Source organism: Petaurus breviceps, unplaced genomic scaffold (genome assembly GCF_028583685.1).
Source record: "Petaurus breviceps papuanus isolate PSGF00001 unplaced genomic scaffold, PetGlider_PUasm1.0 91133, whole genome shotgun sequence".
Classification (NCBI taxonomy): domain Eukaryota; kingdom Metazoa; phylum Chordata; class Mammalia; order Diprotodontia; family Petauridae; genus Petaurus; species Petaurus breviceps.
The window spans coordinates 82964505-82985414 of NW_027187419.1; the positions used below are offsets into that span (position 1 = coordinate 82964505).

General features: G+C 36.2%; 1 protein-coding gene across 4 annotated transcripts in view; it reads right to left on the minus strand.

Moving 5' to 3' along the window:
• ACVR1C (activin A receptor type 1C) overlaps nucleotides 1-20705 on the minus strand; it is a 66461-nt gene extending 45756 nt beyond the window's left edge. For 2 of the 4 annotated variants that reach the window (XM_069079684.1, XM_069079683.1), the window contains exon 1: nucleotides 20475-20700. In XM_069079684.1, coding sequence (XP_068935785.1) covers nucleotides 20475-20628 — 154 coding nt within the window. In that variant the 5' untranslated portion in view covers nucleotides 20629-20700. Of the gene's footprint in view, nucleotides 1-20474 lie in introns of all 4 variants that reach the window. The other 2 variants (XM_069079681.1, XM_069079682.1) reach the window with 2 other exon arrangements.
• Nucleotides 20706-20910: the final 205 nt, after the last annotated feature.

Genomic DNA, 20910 nt, shown 5'->3' on the forward strand with positions numbered 1-20910 from the left:
AGTGATAATGTCAGTGTCACAGTGGTTCAGATCCACCAATACTGTTTCAGTTCAGTTACTGGATATATATTACATAATAAGACTAAGAACATTTAGATTAATATGTATAGATAGACTAAGAACTGCATAATTCTTAGAGCTTCTCAAAGTGTTGTCCAAGACCTTCTTAATAGGTCTCTGAGGTCAAAACTAAGTTCATAATCATGCTGATATTTTAATTTCTAATATGGTATATACCATTTGATAAAGTCAACATAAACATAATCACCATAACCACCTTATGGAATAGTTCATGCAAGTATTGCTACCTATTTTATAGATACAGAAACTAGATATCAGAAAGGTTAAAGTGACACCAAATCAATGCATTAGTAATCATTTCCAAATATCTGATTTGCAATGATAGCATAGTCTAATGGGGAAAACAAGCCCATGAGTACATGTGGAATAAAAAAAGGTAAATAGAAGACCAAATAAATACACAATTAAATACAAGGCAGTTAGAGTGAAAAGGCACTACTGGATGGGGGGGATTAGGAAAATGTTCATGTAGAAAGTAATCCTTGAGCTCTGTCTTGAAGGAAGAGAGGGATTTTATAATAAGGCAGTAGTAAGCAGGGAGTGAATGGGAGATGTTATGTCATGTTCTAGTAACAGAAAAGGTTAATTTGGCTGATCAAAGAGAATTGGAGGGGGAGTAATTTTCACTGACACCAGAAAGATATTTGGGGCCAGATTGTGAATGATTTTAAAAGCTAAACTGAAGAGTTTATATTTTATCTTAGGTGAAATAGGAAGCCACCGAAATTGACTGAAGGAACACAAGGTTAGATCTCAATTTAAGGAAAATCACTTTGACAGAAGTGTGTAGAATGGACTAAAGTGAAGGGAAAATTAAGATAGGGAGAAAAATTAGCAGGCTTTTATAGTTATCTAAATGAGAGGTGATGAAGACATGAGCTAAAGTGGTAGCTTTATGAGTAAAAAGGATTTAGATTGAAGTATTGTAGAGGTAGAAACAGAAAGGCTGAGTAACTGATTGGATAACTGGGGTGAGAGAAAGTGATTGTCCAGGATAATGTGAAAACCATGAACCTGGGAGAGTGAAAGAATGGTGGAGCCTTTGAGGATGCTGCTGCTGCTGCTACTACTACTACGACTATGCATACACACACATATAGACACTATACTGTAAAGTTTGCAAAGCATTTTGCAAATATTACTTCATTTTATATTCACAACAGCCCTGGGAAGTAGGTGCTATTTTACATATGAAGAAACTGAGGTGAATTGAAGCTAAGTGACTTACTCAGGGTCACACAGCTAGTAAGCATTTGAGGCTAGATTTGAATTCATTCTTCCTAATTCCAGGTCCCAACACTATCCACAGACCCACTTATCTGTCTCTGGTTAGTTTTATAAAGGAAAATGTTGAAGAGGGAAAGATTTAAGGGAAAACATAACGATTTCAAGTTTAGAAGTCTTGAGTTCTGTGGTAGACTGAATCACAAGCAACCATTCATTCATTCAATACACATATATTAGGTGCCTCTTATGGGCCAGGCACTAAGCTAAGCACTAACCAATATGACTCTGTTAAGATGGCTGAAATAATTGGATTGTCAGCATAATAACCAAATAGGCAGATATAAGGTATTAATGAGGAATAGTGCTTTGATACTTTCTTTCATCCTGCTCCGTTAGTTAGTTCCAGTGGATGTCGCAGTTAGGGTTTGTCCTAATATCAGTGTCTTGGTACTATGCTCACATATCTAAGAATCTTCAGTCTTCATGATCTATCTATCTAGCTAGCTAGCTAGCTATATAAATTTGGGCACGTGCTTGAATATTATTCAAGGGAAAATTTATGGGAAGTAAGCAACAAACTCTCTGTATGAGTAACCATATCAGGGAGAGGTGTTTTTGTTTTTACCTTTTGCTATATACTTAGTACAATACCTGGCACATAGTAAGGGTTTAATTAAAAATTTGTTGAGTGAGGGTATTTACTGTACCTAACTTAAACTTATATTTCTATTAACCATCAGAGGAATGACATGCACACAGTAACCACTTAATAAATGCATGCCAGGGCAGCTATGTGGTGCAGTGAATAGAGTACTGGTCCTGGAGTCAGGAAGACCTGAGTTCAAATCCGGCCTCAGACACTTAACACAAAAACTAACCATGTGACCTTGGGCAAGTCACTTAACCCCTATTGCTCTCCAAAAGCAAAAAAAAATTAAAGTTAAAAAAAGTGTGCTATTTGAATTGAATCATTGTATGTCCAACACCTAGTAACTTGAACATAACAGGCACTCAAAAAATGTGCTATTTATTATGATAAACATTGATAAATACCAGTCCTCTGTGTGATATTTTTGGTGGTCTAAAAATTGTAATGTAGCTTCCAAATATGTCTAATTTATTCCCAGAGATTCAATGAGACAAATTTGAATTTGACAAATATTACTTGACCTAGTACAGTGCCTTGAACATAACAGATGTTCAATAAATATTTGCTGAATGAATATTCATGAATGAATGAATGGAAATGGTGACACAGAGCTAAGAGACTTTGGGATTTCAGTTTAATAAAAATTATTCACCTTGAGTTAGTTCTAAATTTTGCTTTAAACTTTCTAAAAGATCTTTAGTAGAATTTCAACAATTTTTTTCTTGCCTCTAGAGATTAAAAAAAAGATCCTATATTAAGCTTAAATCTTAAAAGCTTGACTGTTCTGTGTATTTATACTTAATAGACACTTTCTAAAGTATAAAAAGCATAGCGTCTTTCTCTCACTCCATAACAATACCTATCTGGCCTACCTGTCAGGCTCATATTAAGTCCTTTCAGGGTGAGCTACAAATGGATTTTGTTCCTGTGTTAGCATTATATTTCACAAGTGTCTCTCCCATCAGTATTAACCCCAGCACGTGTATGCTAGCTTGTGGTAACTACACCCCCGGGCTGGTGTTTCAAATCAGAGCTTGCCAGCAACAATAACAACACAAAACAGCTACAGAAGGAAACAAGATACCAATGCAACTGCTTTAACTGAAATTCTGAAAAGGACAATCACATTATGATTTTTCCTCACCCTTAGAGTTGTAACATGATATTCTTTATCACTATTCACTGTGGAAAAATCTGACTCTAATGGCCAAGCGAGTTTGTATCTATGCAGGTTTTGATAACTGTATTTCAAAGAATACTTAGGTTAGAAATGCACTATCGTTATATGCTGTTCTACCGGGAATATATGAAGTCTTACTAGGCAGCTATGGAGTGCAATGTATGGAGCCCTGGGCCTGAAGTCAGGAAGTTTGGCCTTAAACACATATATGTGGTTCTGGGTAAGTCATTTAACTTCTGTTTGTCTCAGTTTCCCCATCTGTAAAATGGGGATAATAATATCTCTTAATCCACAGAGTTGTGAGGATCAAATAAGGCTACCACCCTCAACAAGAGAAGTGTGACTAAAAGTTTTCACTGAACAAAAAATTATTTGAAGTGTCAGAGTAATTAGATACTTGTTTCAGTAAGGATTATGCCCCTGGTATATTTTTTTCCAATGGATCTAATTCACACATTAATTGTGAATAGAAATATAGTCAAAGAGGTTACATTACTAATTAGCAATAATAAATCTAGAATTCACTTCTACATTATCTAAGCTAGGCAGTATGCAGAAATGAACTGATTTTTTTTTATACTTAACTACCCAGGGAAGGGAAGAAACAAACCCTTTATGAATCACCTACTATGTGTCAGTTACTGTGCTAAGTATTTTACAAATATTATCTCATTTAATCCTTATAATGACCCTGGGGGAAGAAACTATTATTATCCTCATTTTACCATTGAAGAAACTGAGGGAAACAAAGATTAAGTGATTTAGCTAGGGCCACATAGTATCTCAAGTAAAATTTGAACTAAGATCTTCCTGATTTTAGGCCCAGCACTCTATCTACTATGCCATTACAAGTTACTATCATTGCCTTTAAGGGTTCCTACCATATTAACATATCAATGGTTTCAAAGCTATCTTCTGAATTTAAGAAGCCTTCAATTCTTATTAAAGCAATAGGGCATTGTGAATATATTTCTGGGTGTAGCAGAATCAGGAAAATCTGGGTTCATCCTCAGACTAAATTAAATAATTTTCCAAAGGTCACAGAGCTGGTAACCAGCTGAGACTCCAAGCTGGGTCATACGATCACAAATCTAGAAGTAAAGAAGACTCCAGAGGTCATCTAGTCCAACCCACACATTTTATAGTTGAGGATACTAGGGCCTAGAGAGGATAAGTGATTTGTTCAAGGTTACAGAAATACTAAGATCAGGGGTGACATTTGAAGTCAGGTCCTTTAAGTCTAGAATCAGTGCTCTTGGGTATGTAGGCCCTGCATCCAAAGTTAGGTCTTTTTTGTGTCCAAGTCCAGTCCCTGTTCTATTTCGCCACATTACTGCAGGATGAGAAAAAAGCTAGGAAAAGTAGAAACAGCTTAGAGGAACTGACCTAGTTTATTCAGTGGCTGATCCTCTTTTCCAAATATAGCTTCCCTCACGATGTTTGCATTTTTTCCACCACATTGACTGAAATTCTACTATTTAGAAATTCACTTGGGTAAATAATCATCCTCTTTTGAGAAATATAAATATTTAGCGGAGAGTTCCAGTGTTATCAGATATTCACATTTTAATGTGAAATCTTTTTGGCTTACTTTCCTCCTAAGATACAGGCTATATCAGCTGCACTGAGAAAAGGGGAGTTGTGATTAGGGATTATGGATAGGTAGATAAGTTGGGTGTATAGAGTCTTTTCTATCTTCTGTTATAATATCTTACTCTATTCTTCTAAGACCCCAGATTCAAGTTATTCCTAATTCTATTTACATAGATTTAAATTTAACTTTGTAGTTCATTTAGGAACCTAACTACCATATAAAACATTGTTATTAGAGAAAAAAATGCATTCCAGGTTCTAAATAAGTACACAACAGTCTGTGTCCCACTTCCATGCTTTTGTAAAATTTCTTCCTTTCACTTTCCTCATCGATGCCTCTTAGAATCCCTACCTCAAATGCCATCTCCTTCAAGAGCCCTTTCCTGATTCACTTCATTACTAGTTTCTCCCATTCACATCGCTGAGTGTTTATTTGCCCAAAAGTCTGTATTTTCTTATCTATGAACACATCATACCAGCCAATGTCAGCTCAATTAAGAAGAGGAAATATTGCGTTCTTTGTTCTTGTATCCCCAGAGCCCAGCACAATAGCTAGCACATGATATGCACTTAATCAATGTTTGCTGATTGATTGAAATTACTGACATAAAAAGGCTTTAAAGACACAATCTGTTGATTTTGAGCTGCCTATATAATAGATTTCAGGGAATCAATGATAATTTTAAAGATCTCACACTAATGAACTGGAAAAAGTCATTTTAGTACTCAGAATCATCAGAAACTGTTCAAGTGACCTACTGTATAGAAGGAGCTTCTTATATACTTTGGACCTCTGGATAGATAACTAGGTTATCTACTGCTAATGATCTTATCACCTAGGATGACACATATGGAATTTTTTTCCTTTAGATTAACCTATTATAAATTGGAAAATTGAAAGGAAAGCTATCTTTGTTTGCCGAGCTACAAATAAATAGAAGAAAGGTAATAAATTAATCAACAAATATTGATTTAAGTGTCTACTGTGTGCCAGGTGCCCAGAACATAAATACAAAGACTAAAACAATTCCTACTTTTCAAGGAGCTTGTGTTGGAAGGAGGGAAATAATACACATATAAATACAGAATAGATGTAAAGGGAATAAAGATGGGGTAGGTAGAAACGAGGCAGTTAGGGAAAGAGGTGTTAACAGTTGTAGGGATTAAGAAAGATTTCCTGTAGAAGGTGATGCTTGAACTGTGACCTGAAGGAAGGAAAGGAATTTTCTCAGATAAGAGTTGAGGATGGAATGTATTAGCATCACAGGATGGATGGCAGACACAAAGGTATGAACACAGTAGATGGAGGACAGTGTGTGTAAAGAACAGAGACATGGCCAGTTGGGCTGTAACACAGAGTAGAAGAAGAGTAATGTCCAATGAATAACCATCAAAGCTAAAGAGAAGAGTTTCTATTTAATCCTGGAAAGGATAAAAAAAAGAAGCCACTGAAGTTTATTATTAGGGGTCAGATATTGTCAGAGGGATCTTGAACCGAATTGTCACTGTCAACACATATTTCAGGAAGCCTTGTGTGCTTTGACACATGTAGGGGAGGAAGGTTGTTAGAGGAATATCTTTATGGCAATATTTTACCTTGTCTTACCAAATCAAATGCTTTGGAAAAAAACACAAATGCATACAATTTGGTCTTGTAATGCAGCCAGCATTATATAAAGTATATGTATACCTTCTGCTACAGAATATCATTTGTCAAAACTTCTCTGTTGCTTTCTCATACCTTCATCAAGGATGCACTCAATGTATGTGTGGGTAATTCTCAGGAAAATTTTGTAGTAATAGGAAACTAAAGGTGTGAGTTCATAGTTATTGACATTATTTCAAAACCTTTTTTGTAATAACAAATTCCAAGAGTTTGCCAAGTCTTCAATATTCTCTTCTTCCAGATACCTTGAGAATAAATCCCTCGATATCCTCAAAACTGTTGCCTCCAGTATGGACCCCCTCTATGTAACTGGTTTAGTTAAGCTATCCTTGCCATCTTTGTTTTCTTTCGTGCAATTTCTACTTCCTCCATAGACACAATAAGAACTGTTCTTTTGAAGTCTGAAGTTTGTGATTCTTCTGTCTCTGGTAGTGAAAAGTTTGTTATTGAAAAAAAAAAAAACTTTTCCATAAGCCCCTCCCTTTTGAGTCTACTGTCCTTCCAGTTTCTCTCTTAAACAACCTTAACAACCAGTGATACAGCTTTTCCTCACACAAGACTCTCCATCTCCTGACTCCAAACATTTTCACTGACTGTCCTCCATGCCTGAAATGTTCTCCCTTCTCATCTCCATATCTTGGCTTTCCCATTTTCCTTAAAGAGCCAGGTGAAGATTTCCACATGAAGCTTTGCTTTCCCATCTCGCCTTAATGTCAGTGCTTTCCCTCTGAGATTATCCCAATTTATCCTGTCTATATAAGATTTGTGCGTAGTTGTTTGTGTGCTGTCTTCTCCACTAGAATATGAGCTCCTTGAAGGCAGGGATTGTTTTTGCCTTTCTTTGCATCTCTAAATCTTAGAATAGGACCTGCTACATAATAGACACCTAACAAAACGCTTGAGTACTTCTCATTTCTAACGGCATAATAATATTCTCATATTCATATAGCATAATTTGTTCAATTGGCTGGTACTTTTTTAATTCCCAGTTCTCTCTCTAGAGACACACACACACACACACACACACACACACACACACACACACCTGTTATGTGTTTGGTACATGGCACTGCTCCCAACTGTCACTAGAATGACCGGACCAAATCACAGTTTCAGCAATGGTGTATTAATGTGTCTGTTTTCCCAAAACCCTTTCTAATATTTTGTTATCTTTTCCAGTTTAATGGGAATGAGACGGAACTTCAGCACTGCTTAATTTGCATTTTTCTATTAGGAATTTGAAATTTTATTTTCATATGGCTACTGATAACTTTGATTTCTTCCTTTGAAGACTGCCTGTTCATATCTTTTGAACATTTGTCAATTGGAGGATGGTTCTTATTCTTAGAAATTTTAACCAATTCCTTAATGTTTAATGCATCAGATCTTCCAGTAATATGTTCACTCATTGGTAATTGGGTAAGGATTGCATAAGTTAATGTTTAGAGATAGTATAAAAAATGTAATTTGTAGAATTTTCTGCCCCCTTGCACTCTACCTACCATAATTACTGCAAAACCCAAAAGCAGCTACACAAGACTGAGGACCATTTTACATTTTTCTTTGGTTCTTTTATTCCCATGGCCCCCAAAAATTCATCACCAAGTGATCGGCCTACAGGGATAAGCTTGCCCATAGTTAGTAAGATCAGTCTTTTGCTAGGACAGTATCTTAAGATTTTATGGCCTAGTAGAGTTTGTGCCAGCAGAATTATTAAGAAGACATTTCTTTAACTCAAGGAGACATTAGAGCAAGACTGTTGAAAAAGACTCAGTAAATATTTTATTTAATTTCCTTTTACATTTCTCCATAGGGCTTAGAATTTAAAAGTCTTTAGAAACTTAGAGGAGGTAGAGGAGGATTACATGCAATTTCCAAGGAGCCAGGAAAAAGAGAGGTCCTGAATCCAGAACAAGATAAAAATGGATTATATGGCCTTCAAGGTCTTTGGCTCTAAATTTATTATCCAATCAATAAAGGAGGAAAAATAAAAACAGCAGGGGGAGCCAGCAAACCAGCTCCAAACAAGCAAACTTCTGAGTGGAAGAAAAGTGAGATCCTACTGGCACAAGGAGAATAAAGGATCGCATATTTTGAGCTGGAAGAGATCTCAGAGGCCATTTAACTAACCCTTCATTTAATAAATGAAGAGAGTAAAGCCCCAGAAGATTAAATGAATTTCTTGTGGTCACACAGGCAGTAAATATTTAAAGTGGAATTTGAACTCAGGTCCTCTGACTTCTTCAGAATCAGTGGTCTCTTTCCACCGTTAGCATGGTTCTTCTTAACTATGCTGTTCAGGTTAATGAGGTGACTATTGTGTTCACTGGTATTGTTATCAGATACAGAAGTGTTTAGCCAGTTAGTTTCCTCTGGCTTAGGAAAATTGGAAAGATAGGGGAGGTGGAGCAAGTTATGAAAGATTTTGAAGGTCAAACAGAGAAATTTATATTTGATTCTGAAGGTAATAGAGAGTGAATGGAGTTTATTGAAGAAAAGGAGGACATGATCAGGAAGATTGACTTTGGCAGCTGAATGGAGAATGAACTGAAGTGGGAAGAGACTTCTGTTAGGAGACCAACCAGCAAGCTGTAGAAACAGTCCAAGAAGGAGATGATAAAGCACCCTCGCTATGGTGGTGGCAATTTATTCGAGGAGTTGTAAGGGGCTGCATGATGATTTTGTGCTAGTATTCTATTAGGTAGAGTCAATCAATAAACAAACACTTATTAAGCACCAACTATATGCCAGGCACTGTGCTAAGTCCCATGGATAAAAAAAGAGGCAAAAAACAGCCCCTGTCCTCAAGGAACTTACAGTCTAAAGAAAAGAAACAAGACCCTTAGTGTCTTCAAAGGGTATAGAAGGAATTAAATAAGAAATACAGAAGGCCTGGGGATGGATTGGTTTTGTTTGGGGGAATTTTATAGGGGAAAGAAATGAGTGGATAAGAGGAATACACAAGTGTAAAAAAGGGAAGAATGGAGTAGAACTTGCTATTTCTCACAATCTGGGTGGTGAGAAGAAACAGTTTAACCTCACCCTTATTTGAATCTTACAATGGAAGGCTGAATACATACATGTATGTGCACATACATGTACATACATAAAATTGGTATAAAAATATCTCAATCTCAATAAGAAAGAATAGAGAGATGGTATAAGATATGAAAGAAGGATAATATCAGAGAGAAAAGAGTCACAAGAAAAGCAAACTTTCTGATCCTGAAGGGTTAGAGTGAGGGAGAAAAAAGCAAGAACTGGAATATAAGGAAATACCCATGAATTTAAGAATAGCTTAACATGATAAGAAAGGCTGAACTATGGCATAGTGATGCAGTAGAATATTATTATGCCATAAGAAATAGTAGAATAGCAAATTTCAGAAAAACCTGGGTACTAAGAACCAATAGAAAGTGAATTGGGCAGATACAGGACAATAATTTATACAAGGAGAACATAATAAAGAAAAATATCTCTGAAAGACTTAACTCTGATCAACCATATTTTCAAAGGACTTAAAATGAAGCATGCCCCTATCTCTTAACAGAGAAGTGGTAGATTTAATGTCTGTAGAGAGAGTCTAGAAATATATATATATACATACATATATGTATGTATGTATTTGTTTGCATGGCCATTGTGTGAACTTATTTTACTTGACCCTACTCCTCCATTTATTACAAGGATCTTTCTATCTGTCTGTCTCTCTCTGTCTCTTTCTCTCTCTTTGTCTATGTGTGTTTGTCTCTCTCTGTCTCTCTCTTTTTCCCTCTACTTCACCCTCCTTCTCCTTCCAAAAATAAACTAACATTTCTATGTTATAATGACTATTCTAAAGTAGTAACACATATACATTTTTATATTTTAAAAGATTCAACTGTCAGAATTAAAATATAAAAAATCAATATAATTTTATTTCTTTCTAACCTGTCTAAGTAACAAAACATAAAAATAAACTGGGATAAGAAGGTAAAACAAGTCATAAGGAGGGAAAGAAATTTAAAATAAAATACTAGAGATTTTAAAGGCAGTACTTGGTAAATTAAGATAATCGATCATTACTGACATCTCTAATTTCTACTTAAGATCACCCAACTACAAATGACAGACATCATCAAAATAAGCAAACATCAAATTCTTGAAACTTTAAATATATATATAGCATTCTATCCTCATCAGCGAATATAATAAAAATTAATATAAGCTTATACACACTGATCAATTTATATTTAGAGAAAATAAAAAGCTATATTTCCTCAAAGGTAGTAATGGCTATCCAAATGCCAAGTGAAAATCTAGCCAAAGGAAAGGAGGTTAAGGGTCAGGATGCTAGTCTTGGAACTACTTGGGGTTGGTGGGAAGATGGGGTGGGAAGAACAGATCAAAATTGAAAGGGAATTATGGTACCAGGCAGGGAATTTAAGAGACACTCTATCACTCCAGCCAAGAAGGTCTTTAGTTATAAAGGATACACGTGTACATGGCTATAATGGAGCCAGAAGTAAAATTAGTAAAGTTGAACAACAATTTTCCTATTATTTTCCTTATCTTGGGGGCAACATTGGTTTGAATCTAGAGTTAGGCTCAATCAACAGATTAAGGTAAAGTGGCCCAGCTGTTAGGATTAGAGGTACTGAGAGGCAGGATGCCAAGCAGATCATTGTAACCTTCACCTCTTATCCTGGAAGTGCAAAGAAATCCCCAAATAATTGCCTGCACTCTTTTCCTTTGCTCAAGTCTTAGCAAGAAGGTGATCCTTCACCTTGCCAAAGCCAACCCACTCCATATGCCTTCCTTTCTCCTCTGGCATATGCCTATTCCAGCATCCTGTCTCTTATTAATCATGAATCTCTCCTTATCCACTGACTCCTTCCCTTCTGCCAGCAAACATTTCTAAGTCAAAAGCAGGCACAATACTGCACTGTTGGTGGAGCTATGAATTAGTGCAGCCATTCTATAGAGCAAGAGGAGCCACGCCCCTAAAGTGATTTAACTTTGACTAAACCTCTTAGCATAGCAATCCCACTACCATGCCTATATTCCAAAGAAAGAAGAAAAGGAACCAAATGTGCAAAAATATTTATGGCAATTTTTATAGCAAAGAACTGGAAACTAAAGTGCACCTATCAATTAGGGAATAGTTAAATAAATTATAGCATATAAAGGAGGTGGAATAACAAAACTGACAGTTTCAGAGACATCTGGGAAAACATCTACAAACTGATGCAGATGAAGTAAGGATAATCTGGAGAACAATTTTATGACATTAACATTATAAAGGTAAACAACTTTGAAAGACTTAAGAACTCTGACCAGTATAATGACAACTTTGATTCCAGAAGACTAATGATAAAGTATCCTACCCACCTACTGACAGAGAAGTAATGGACTCAAGAGGAAGGATAATACATATTTTTGACATAACCAAAATAGGAATTTCTTTTTATCAACTATGCATATTTTGCAAGATAAGTGTTTTTTTCTTTTTTTCCCCCAAGTGGTGGGGGAAGTGAATGAGAAAAGAGTAAGGATAGGGTAGCTTAAAAAAAAGTAAGAAAGAAAAGAAAAGAAGAAAGAAAGTAAAGGGTCACTATAGCATCTTTTTATTTTAAAAATGCTCAGAAGAGAACAGAAGGAAGTCCAGAAAAAAAACACAATTGACAGCTTTTAAAGTTACATGTTGAATTTATGACATATTTAAAAGAAAAAAAGGTATACATAACAGAAACCTGCAGTTTAATGTAATCCTTTCCTTCTGTTATGCTATTTATAGGTAAATGCTCATTTTATCTGTTGTTTGTTAAGTTTAGAATTTTTTAAAAGTCCCCCAAACTACCGTATCCTTCAGAAATTTGTTTGATCGTACAAACTTCTTGAGCTTCTTTTTCATAGCTTTCTTTTAAAAATGATCTACAGTCATTGCCTCCACTTCCTTATCTCCTGCTCACTTATCAAACCCTTGCAATATTGTTTCTAAGCCTATCACTTGAAAAGAATCTCTACAAGATTTCTGATGATTTCTTAATTTCTTAAAAGTCAAGGCCGTTTCTCAGTCCATATATTTTTTGACTTTTGCAGTATTTCAAACTGTTGACCCCTCTTTCCTCCAAGATAGATCCTTCTCCTGGAGTTTTCATGACACTACTATTTGTTGATTCTCTTCTTACTTACAGGACAGTTCTTTCACAATTTTCTTTACAGGATCATTAGCCATATTCCATCTACTATGGGAAATAGTGTCCCATGGTTCTGATCTCCCCTGTGACAATGAGTTTTCATGGGTTCATTGTCATCTCTATGTAGTTTACTCCCATATCTATATGGTTGTCCTACATTTCCATATCTACCTGGATTATATTAGGAATTTCTAGCTCAACATGTCCAAAATAGAATTCATTATCCTTTTCCAAAATCCCAATCCTCCTCCTTCTTATCCTCCCAGTGCACAACCTAGTCATCCTTGATTTCTCTTTCTCCTTTGTCCTGCTATACCAAATCCATCACAAAGTTTTAGTAATTCTAACCACAATATCTTTGACATCAATTATCCTTTCTCCACTCATGAAATTATTGCCCCAATTCAGGTCTTCATCTCCTCTCACTTGGATTACAATATTTTGTAATTGCACTGCCTCCCCCAGCCAATCTCTCTTCTCTCCAATCCCTTCTTTATAAAGGTGTCATATTGCTATTACTAAACCATAGGTTTAACTATGTAATGTTCCAATTCATGAAGCTTCAATAGCTCCCTATTGCCTCTAAGATAAAATTCTAATTTTTCCTTTAACCTTTAAAGTCTTTTACAATTTGACTCCAATCAATCTTCCTGGACTGGTTAGCTATTATTCCTTGAAATGAGCTCAATGATACATTCAAATGAATCTATCTACTTGGTATCTCCAGCCCTGTTTCTTTGAAAAGACTATTCCTTGATGCCTGGAATGCTCTCCTTCCTCATCTCCACCTTTTGGAATCCCTACTTCCCATTCAAGGTTCAGCTCAAAAGCGCCATTTCTACTCATCCTGATCTATATCTTAACACTGGACCCAGAAGGCTCTGGAGGAGAAAGTGAGGCTGGTGACTTTGCACAGTCCTCCCTCACTTAAATCCAACTCATTTGCATGTCATGATATCACCTCCCTGATTTCAGGGTCTTCTCTGAGAATGAAGGACAAACAACAATAGCCTCCTATATAAGATATTTCATGATTCCCTTAATTATTCCCCCTTCCAACTACCCATCATTCTTTATTTGCTTTGTATATATTCTGTTTTCTTTTATATATATATATATATATATACATATATATATATATATATATATATACATACATACATAATGTCCCTTCTCAAAAGAATAGATGCATTTTATTTTGTTTTCCTCTGAATCCCTGGCACAAAATGATGATGAGGATGATGACGATGAAGATGATGATGATAGCATTTGTGTAGTGACTTAAGGTTTGGACATTGTCTTACAAATAGGATACAATTTATCCTCACAATAACCTTGGAAAGTAGGTGCTATTATTATTGTTATTATGCAGATAATGACAGAAGAAGTTAAGTCACTTGCCTCAAGTTATACAGTTAGTAAGTGTCTGAGGCAGAATTTAAACTCAGTTCTTCCTGACTCCAGGACCAATAATCTACCAAATACATCACCCAACTGTCTTTTGTATAGTGTCTAGCATAGAGAAGGCAATTAATAAATACTCATTTAATTAAATTTCTAACAACCATCTCCCTCTTCTGACCTCTCTTTTGTTGTCTTATGTAAGAATGTTCAGCAATGTCATATGCTATAGATAGGTAAAGAGGGATTCAGGGACATACTTAGCAACCCTAAATAAAGCAATTTCACTTGAGTTATGATTTAAGAAATCAGACTGTAAGGTGTCAAATAATAAATAAAAAGCAGAGAAAGGTAGAGGCAATGAGCACAAATAGTTTTTTCAAGGAAACTTGAGTATAAAAGGGAGAAGAGATATAAGATAACATCTTCAGGTGCTGGAGGTCTTTTAAGCATGGTGAGAATTGGGGCATATTTTAGAGAGCAGGGAAGGAAATTACAGGGCAGAAAACTTGTCTGTACAAATCTATCCATTAAGGAAGGTATATGTGGTAAGGAAACAGGTTCTGGATGTGTTTATAACATTCAGTTAATGGTCCTTGTTCAGATGGCCAGATCAGTGAGTCAGTTTACACACTGATTTAGAGCAGGGTTCTTTAAAAACTCTCTTTTTGGAGGTGGGAAGGCAGGGCAATTGGGGTTGTGACTTTCCCAAAGTCACACAGCAAGTAAGTGTTAAGTGCCTGAGGTCAGATTTGAACTCAGGTCCTCTTAACTCCAGGGCCAGTGCTCTATTCACTTTAAAATCATTTTTGTGTCATCGTGGAGCCCTTTAGAAGCCTTGTAGAACCTATGGATCCCTCCTCATAATGTTAGCAAATGCATAAAATAAAATGCAAAGGATTACAAAGGAAATTAAGAGATATAAACCAAGTGTGGAGGTACATGACTCTATAGCTAGGGAGGCCTTCCCTAATCCTCTTATTTATTGACCTTTCTCTCTTTTAGTTATTTCCCATTTATCCTCTATATAGTTTATTTTGTATATATTTTTTGCATTTTATCTCCTCCATTAGACTGTAAGCTCTTTGAGGCAAATATAGAAAATCACAGAGACCTAAATTTAAGTCTCACTTTGGACACATGGCTGTGCGATCCTGGGTAAGTCACTTAATTCCTCAGTATTCTAGTAAGCTCTTTAAAACTATAAATTGCAGAGAAGGTAAACAAGTCCAAATGGCAGATGATGGAGTTCCTTATACCAGTGAAATTTCAGATCTAGTCTCCATCCCTATACCATTATGGAATAGCTATTTCTATAATGTGGGATCATTGGCACTATCAAATATAGACCAATGTTCTCAGGTTAATGAAAAAGGCATTCAACTATAGACTAGCTATAAAAAAAAACCCAGTAAATCCTTTCAAGCAACAAAATAAGCCCCTAAAAATCTACTTTTTCATGGGAAGTAGAAAACATGAGAAAGGAGGAAGAAGCATAATCTAAAAGACAATGTATTTGCCTAAGGAAACAATTTATGTGAAAACCAAGATATGTGCTCAGCATCTGGGGTCTCTGTGCTAGCATTGCATCATGGTTGGCCATGGCATGGGACAGATCATAAGGGTCCAGACCAAGATTTGGAGTAGAACCATTAGTATGCATTCTCCAAACAAGTTTCTGAGACTATTAGGTTAAAACTAGAGGACAGAAATAAGGTTCAGCATTTTGAATAGCCAAGGAAGCTTGTCACTCAGATCCAAATTGATAAATACATCTAGATATCTAAGTGTACAGGTATGTTCTGTAGTTCTAAACTAGTTATAAAATAAAAATGTTCAACTAAACCAGGAGTTCTTAACTTGGATTCTGAGTTCTCATTTTGTTTCATTTTTATATAACTATTATCAATATAACTGGTTTCTTTTGCATTTTGTTTTATGCATTTGCAAACAACTATGAGTCCATAGGCTCCACCAAACAGCTAAAAGGGTCTAGGACACAAAAAAATTATTAAGGATACTCTATATAAACTGTTTACAAAGTAAAAATGTTCTATCAGCCAGCTGCTGTCTTGTATACCCAGTGCCCAATGGCTAATCTATTTTTTCCCCATTAAGTTGACTAAGCTAACTAATTGTTTCTGTATCTTGAACAAACAGCCTTAGGAGAAGAGGAAGGGAGGGATTCTATTACCTCTAGATTTTGAAGTGGAAGTGACTTTAGTAGCCATCTAATCCAACATCTTCTTTTCACAGTTGTGGAAACCGAGGCTTAGGTTATGTGACTTGCCCCTCATCACATAACTAAAGTCAGAGGCAGAATTTGAACCCAGATCATCTGGTTCCAAATCCAATACTTTATACATGGACTATGCTGCTTGGTTTTGCATCATAAGGAGTTTTCCAGCCTACCTTCTGAACACCATAAAGACTGCTAACACACATAAATACCATATGCTATTCAGCAGCTAAGTAGAAATGGGCTACACACTTGCTTTTTACCCATGCAATCAGTACTCAAAGGGCATTGTAATAGCCTGTTGAATACACTGGTGATTTCCCTCTGAATCATCAAGGAACATAAAGGAAAATTCTGCAATTTAGACAGCTAACTCAGTGAGTCACAATTATTGCAATCAAAAAGACAGAAAACAGGGGTAACAAGCATAATCAGAAACATTCATTCTTAGGATCCCAGATCCAATTCAGTGCCATGTCAAAGGATGTCTTTCTTCTATAATTAAATAAGCATGTGCTTTTAAACTTAATCATACACTTTTTTCTTCCACAAATCTATTCAGATGCCTCATTGTTTCATGGAGGTGACCTGGATTCTTGAAGGCTAAATTCTGTCAGGTTCTTCCATGCTGGAAATGCTCCAGCAATAGACTGAGTCTGCGTTTTGAAGGCCAGCCTAACAAAGTTCAGAAAGATCTATTAATCCAGATCTTCCCATCAGTTTACCATGGGGAGCACACTCAAACTGCTGGAAACATTTTGTGATTTCTCCTGAAATCACAAGACCAATGGTAGAACATTCTGGTTTATCTACCTGTTATCCTTTTCCCCCACCTCATGACCAGCCCATCATACTTTCATTGGTGTTCTTGAAATTCATTATATCTTACAGCCTCCTCACCCTTCTCCATTGTTCACAGATGTCTCTCCATTGACCTCTGTGATATTCATTGCGATATTCTTTGGAGACTGTTATATTCAACGTTTCCCTTCCAAACATCAACACCAGTCGAATACTAGTGTTAAAAAGATGTTTATTGGAGAGACTTGGAGTCATTTATTCCTTCATTCTACCTTGGCCAGACATAAATGTGGTTACACACTAGAACTCCCCCTGACCCACAAAAGTGTTCTTCTCTAATCAGGAATCAGGAATTCTGGCCTTCTTATAATAAGAACTTTCTATCATTCTATTTTCCCTATGTCTCACCATTCCCAAACCTATTCTTCAACCTCACTCATACAACCAACCTCTCCACCCTTCAGTACCTTCTTAGGCTATTACCTCTGCTCTAACTTCACTTTCCTCCCTCATCATTCTTACCACAGTAGTCATTTCAACTCTATACTGTCCTCTGTTTTGAATCCCTTGCCATAATATCATGTCCTTGCTCCGGTCTTGTCAAAATTCAGTGTTAGATTTCTTCTACTGTTTGCTTCCTCCAATTGCACTCATAAATTGCTGAACATGGCAGGAGGAAGTCCCACTACTGTATCAGCTAGGTATATTTCAGATTTCTTCTGTCTATCCTCAAGTGGGTCCTTTTTCAGGAAGGCAGTACTTTTAATCTTCTATAATTGATCCCCTATCTCACTCCTCAAAGAAACTTTACAAACTTGCTCTTCCCTCCTCATGCCTCCCACACTTTTCCCTCCTCCCCAAAACAGTTGAGGACCTTACTTCTTTGAGATAATTATGGTAATTTAATGTAACTCCGTCTTTGCCTTTTGTCTTCATCTCAAAAGCCCTGATATCAACCCATACCACCATAATTTCCTTTCCCCAATCTCTGACAATGAGGTGAACCTTTTTGACAAGGACAATGGGTATTAAATCCCATTTCTTGCCCCAAAAGATTTCATCTCCAATCAGCCCTTTTTTCTCTTTCAAATCTTCAATTTTTCCATTTCTACTGTTTCCTTCCCTACTTCCTTAAAACATACTCAAGTCTTCGCCATCCTTAAAATATCTTCACTAAACACTCAAACTCTTTCTCTTCTTTTTTCCCATTCTCAAACTCATTCCAAAAGCTTTTTCTACTTACTGTCTCTGCTTCCTCTACTCTCATTTACTCCTCAATTTCTTTGTAATCTGACTTCTGACCTCATCATTCAACTGAAATTGCTCTCTCCAAATTTAACAGTAATGTTTTAATTGCCATATCACATGTCCAGTCCTAATCCTTCTCAATCTGTCCATTGGCACTGCTGACCACTGTCTCCTCCTGGATACTTTCTCTTCTCTGGGTATTCATGGAACAAGTCTTTCTTGGTTCTCCCCCTAACTGTCTGACCACTTTTCCTCCTTGCAGTGGTCAGCCCTAAACCTTTTCTGTTCCGTGTATGCTCTCCTAAGTGCTCATGGTTTAATTCTCATCTCTATGCAGATGACTGCCATGATGATATACATACAATCTCTCTTCTAAGCTTCAGTCCCACAAGAACAATTTATTGCCTGTTGGATACTTGAAACTGGATCACTTGAAAACATCTCAAATTTAACATGTCCCAAACCAAATTCATCATCTTCCCCCCCCCAATCCACTCCCTGTTTCACATCTTCATATGTTTAATGCTCCTCCATCATACCAGTCTCCCAGGTTTATAGCTTCAGCATTATCAAAAACCTTTAATTCTCTCTTACCCTATACATTCCATCAGTTGCCAGATCTCGCCATTTCTAACTCTGTAACATCTGTTCCATCTGACTCCTTTCTAGTCACAGGGCTACCATTTAAGTTCAGAACCTCATTACTTCTTTACTAGATTACTGAAACAGTCTACTAACTGGTTTCTCTGCCTCAAGTCCCTTAACACTCTAGTACATCTTAAATGCTTCTGCCAAACTAGCCTTCCTTAATCATATACTATGGTCATGTGACTCCAATAATCCACACTACTGAATTTCAATTGCCTTGAGGATAAAATACAAACTCTGTTTAGCTTGTACAATTATGCTCCAGTTTATATTTCCATCCTGGTTAGATATTGCTTCCTCCTCTTACATTCTGTCATCCGACCAAACTGGCCTTCACTCTGTTTCTTACACATGACACTCTATCTCCTTTTTCCATGCCTTTGCATTGGCTCATCTTCCATGCTTGGAACGTATTACCTCCTGTCTTCCAAAGTCTCTCTTTTCCTTTAAAACACAGCTCAAGCACCATCTTCTGCATAAAGCTTTTCATAATTCCCCAACTGCTAATGTCCTCCCTCTCAAAGTACCTTGTATTTAACCACTTTGCATTTGTATATATTCACTTTATTTTTATACTGTATATATCTATCTATGTTACTTGTCATGACACATAGTAACTGTTTAACAAGTACTTTTTTTTTTTGCTTAATTCATTGAATGAATCCAGGAAAGATTCCAGTCCATTGCTTGGGAATAGAACTTTAAGAAGGGAGAGAACAACAGGCAATGTTTAAAGTCAAAGGCAGATTGGGGATAGGGAATATCATTTTCTGGATTATCCAAAGTGTAATCTGTGAATTTGTTATACAGGTGAAAATGCATTAAAAAATTTCTAATTGTCAAAGACTCTGTGAATGTTTTCCACCTAAAACAATGTTCAACAACAGAAACATTTTTGTGGCATGAACCCATATTCATTTCAAATTCACACACACAGCATCCATCAGGAGATAAATGTCAAAACTAAGACCTTCAGTAACCCTGATGAATAAGAAAACAAGGTAGTAAATCAGAACAGGACAGAAATATCTAAGAAAGTGATAAGGATCAATGGCAGATTCCCTTTTCTCTCCATACCTTATCATCTCTCTGGAAAATCATTCTCTTTTTTTTGAAAGTATTTGGATGGGAAGAACATATAAAAGGAAGAAAATTAATCAGATATTTTAAAAAAGCTTTTGAAAATTGGGAAAAAAAAGATTTACTTTCATCTTTTTATGCCTTCTTGGATTTCCCCCTTGCCACCATTTTCTTTCTTTTTAAAGAATGTGAAAGGATTTGAATTTAACTTAACCACATAAAATATGTTAAAATACAGTTCACACAGGAGAGCTTTCATCATAATTTACTTACTGTGTCCATATATTCTGACACTAAAGTTGTTGGGAAAACAAAATTTTCCTGAAATTTACCACAGCTAAGCTCCTGAGCTTCTTGTATTTCTAAAAAGAATCATCTGACGCAACTTTATTTCTTATTTGAAGGGGTGTTTGTTTTTACTGTTGCTGTAATTTTTAAAGGAGGAAATTAAATTCTGGATTTACAAAAAAGTCACTACTCACCTGTTGGGAGATGCAGGGTAATATTATTGCAAAAATCTGTGAAGCAACATTCAGTCTTGGTAATGTTGTTAGAGCTGTGACAGAAGACTTGAGCGTTGAGCTCCGGGAGGGACACGCAGGATTTGATCACTTCTTCTCTGCCATTTGTTAGCATGACTGAGGCCCAACACGCTCCTTCAGTCTGGCAGGTAAAGTTTGAATATTCACACAACAGACACACACATTTCAGCCCTGAAAAGGGGAACAGAGAAGCTTTAAAACATAACAAATCAAATACAGACACACCTCACAATATAAAATGTCAAAGTATTATTTATAAGGTGACTGACTTTACATATTGGGAGGTGGACTTAATTTTAAAGTACTTGCTAACAGACTTAAACATAACCTTTTTGTGTCATGGCCCTCTTTTGGCAGCTGGTAAAGTCTTATGGAC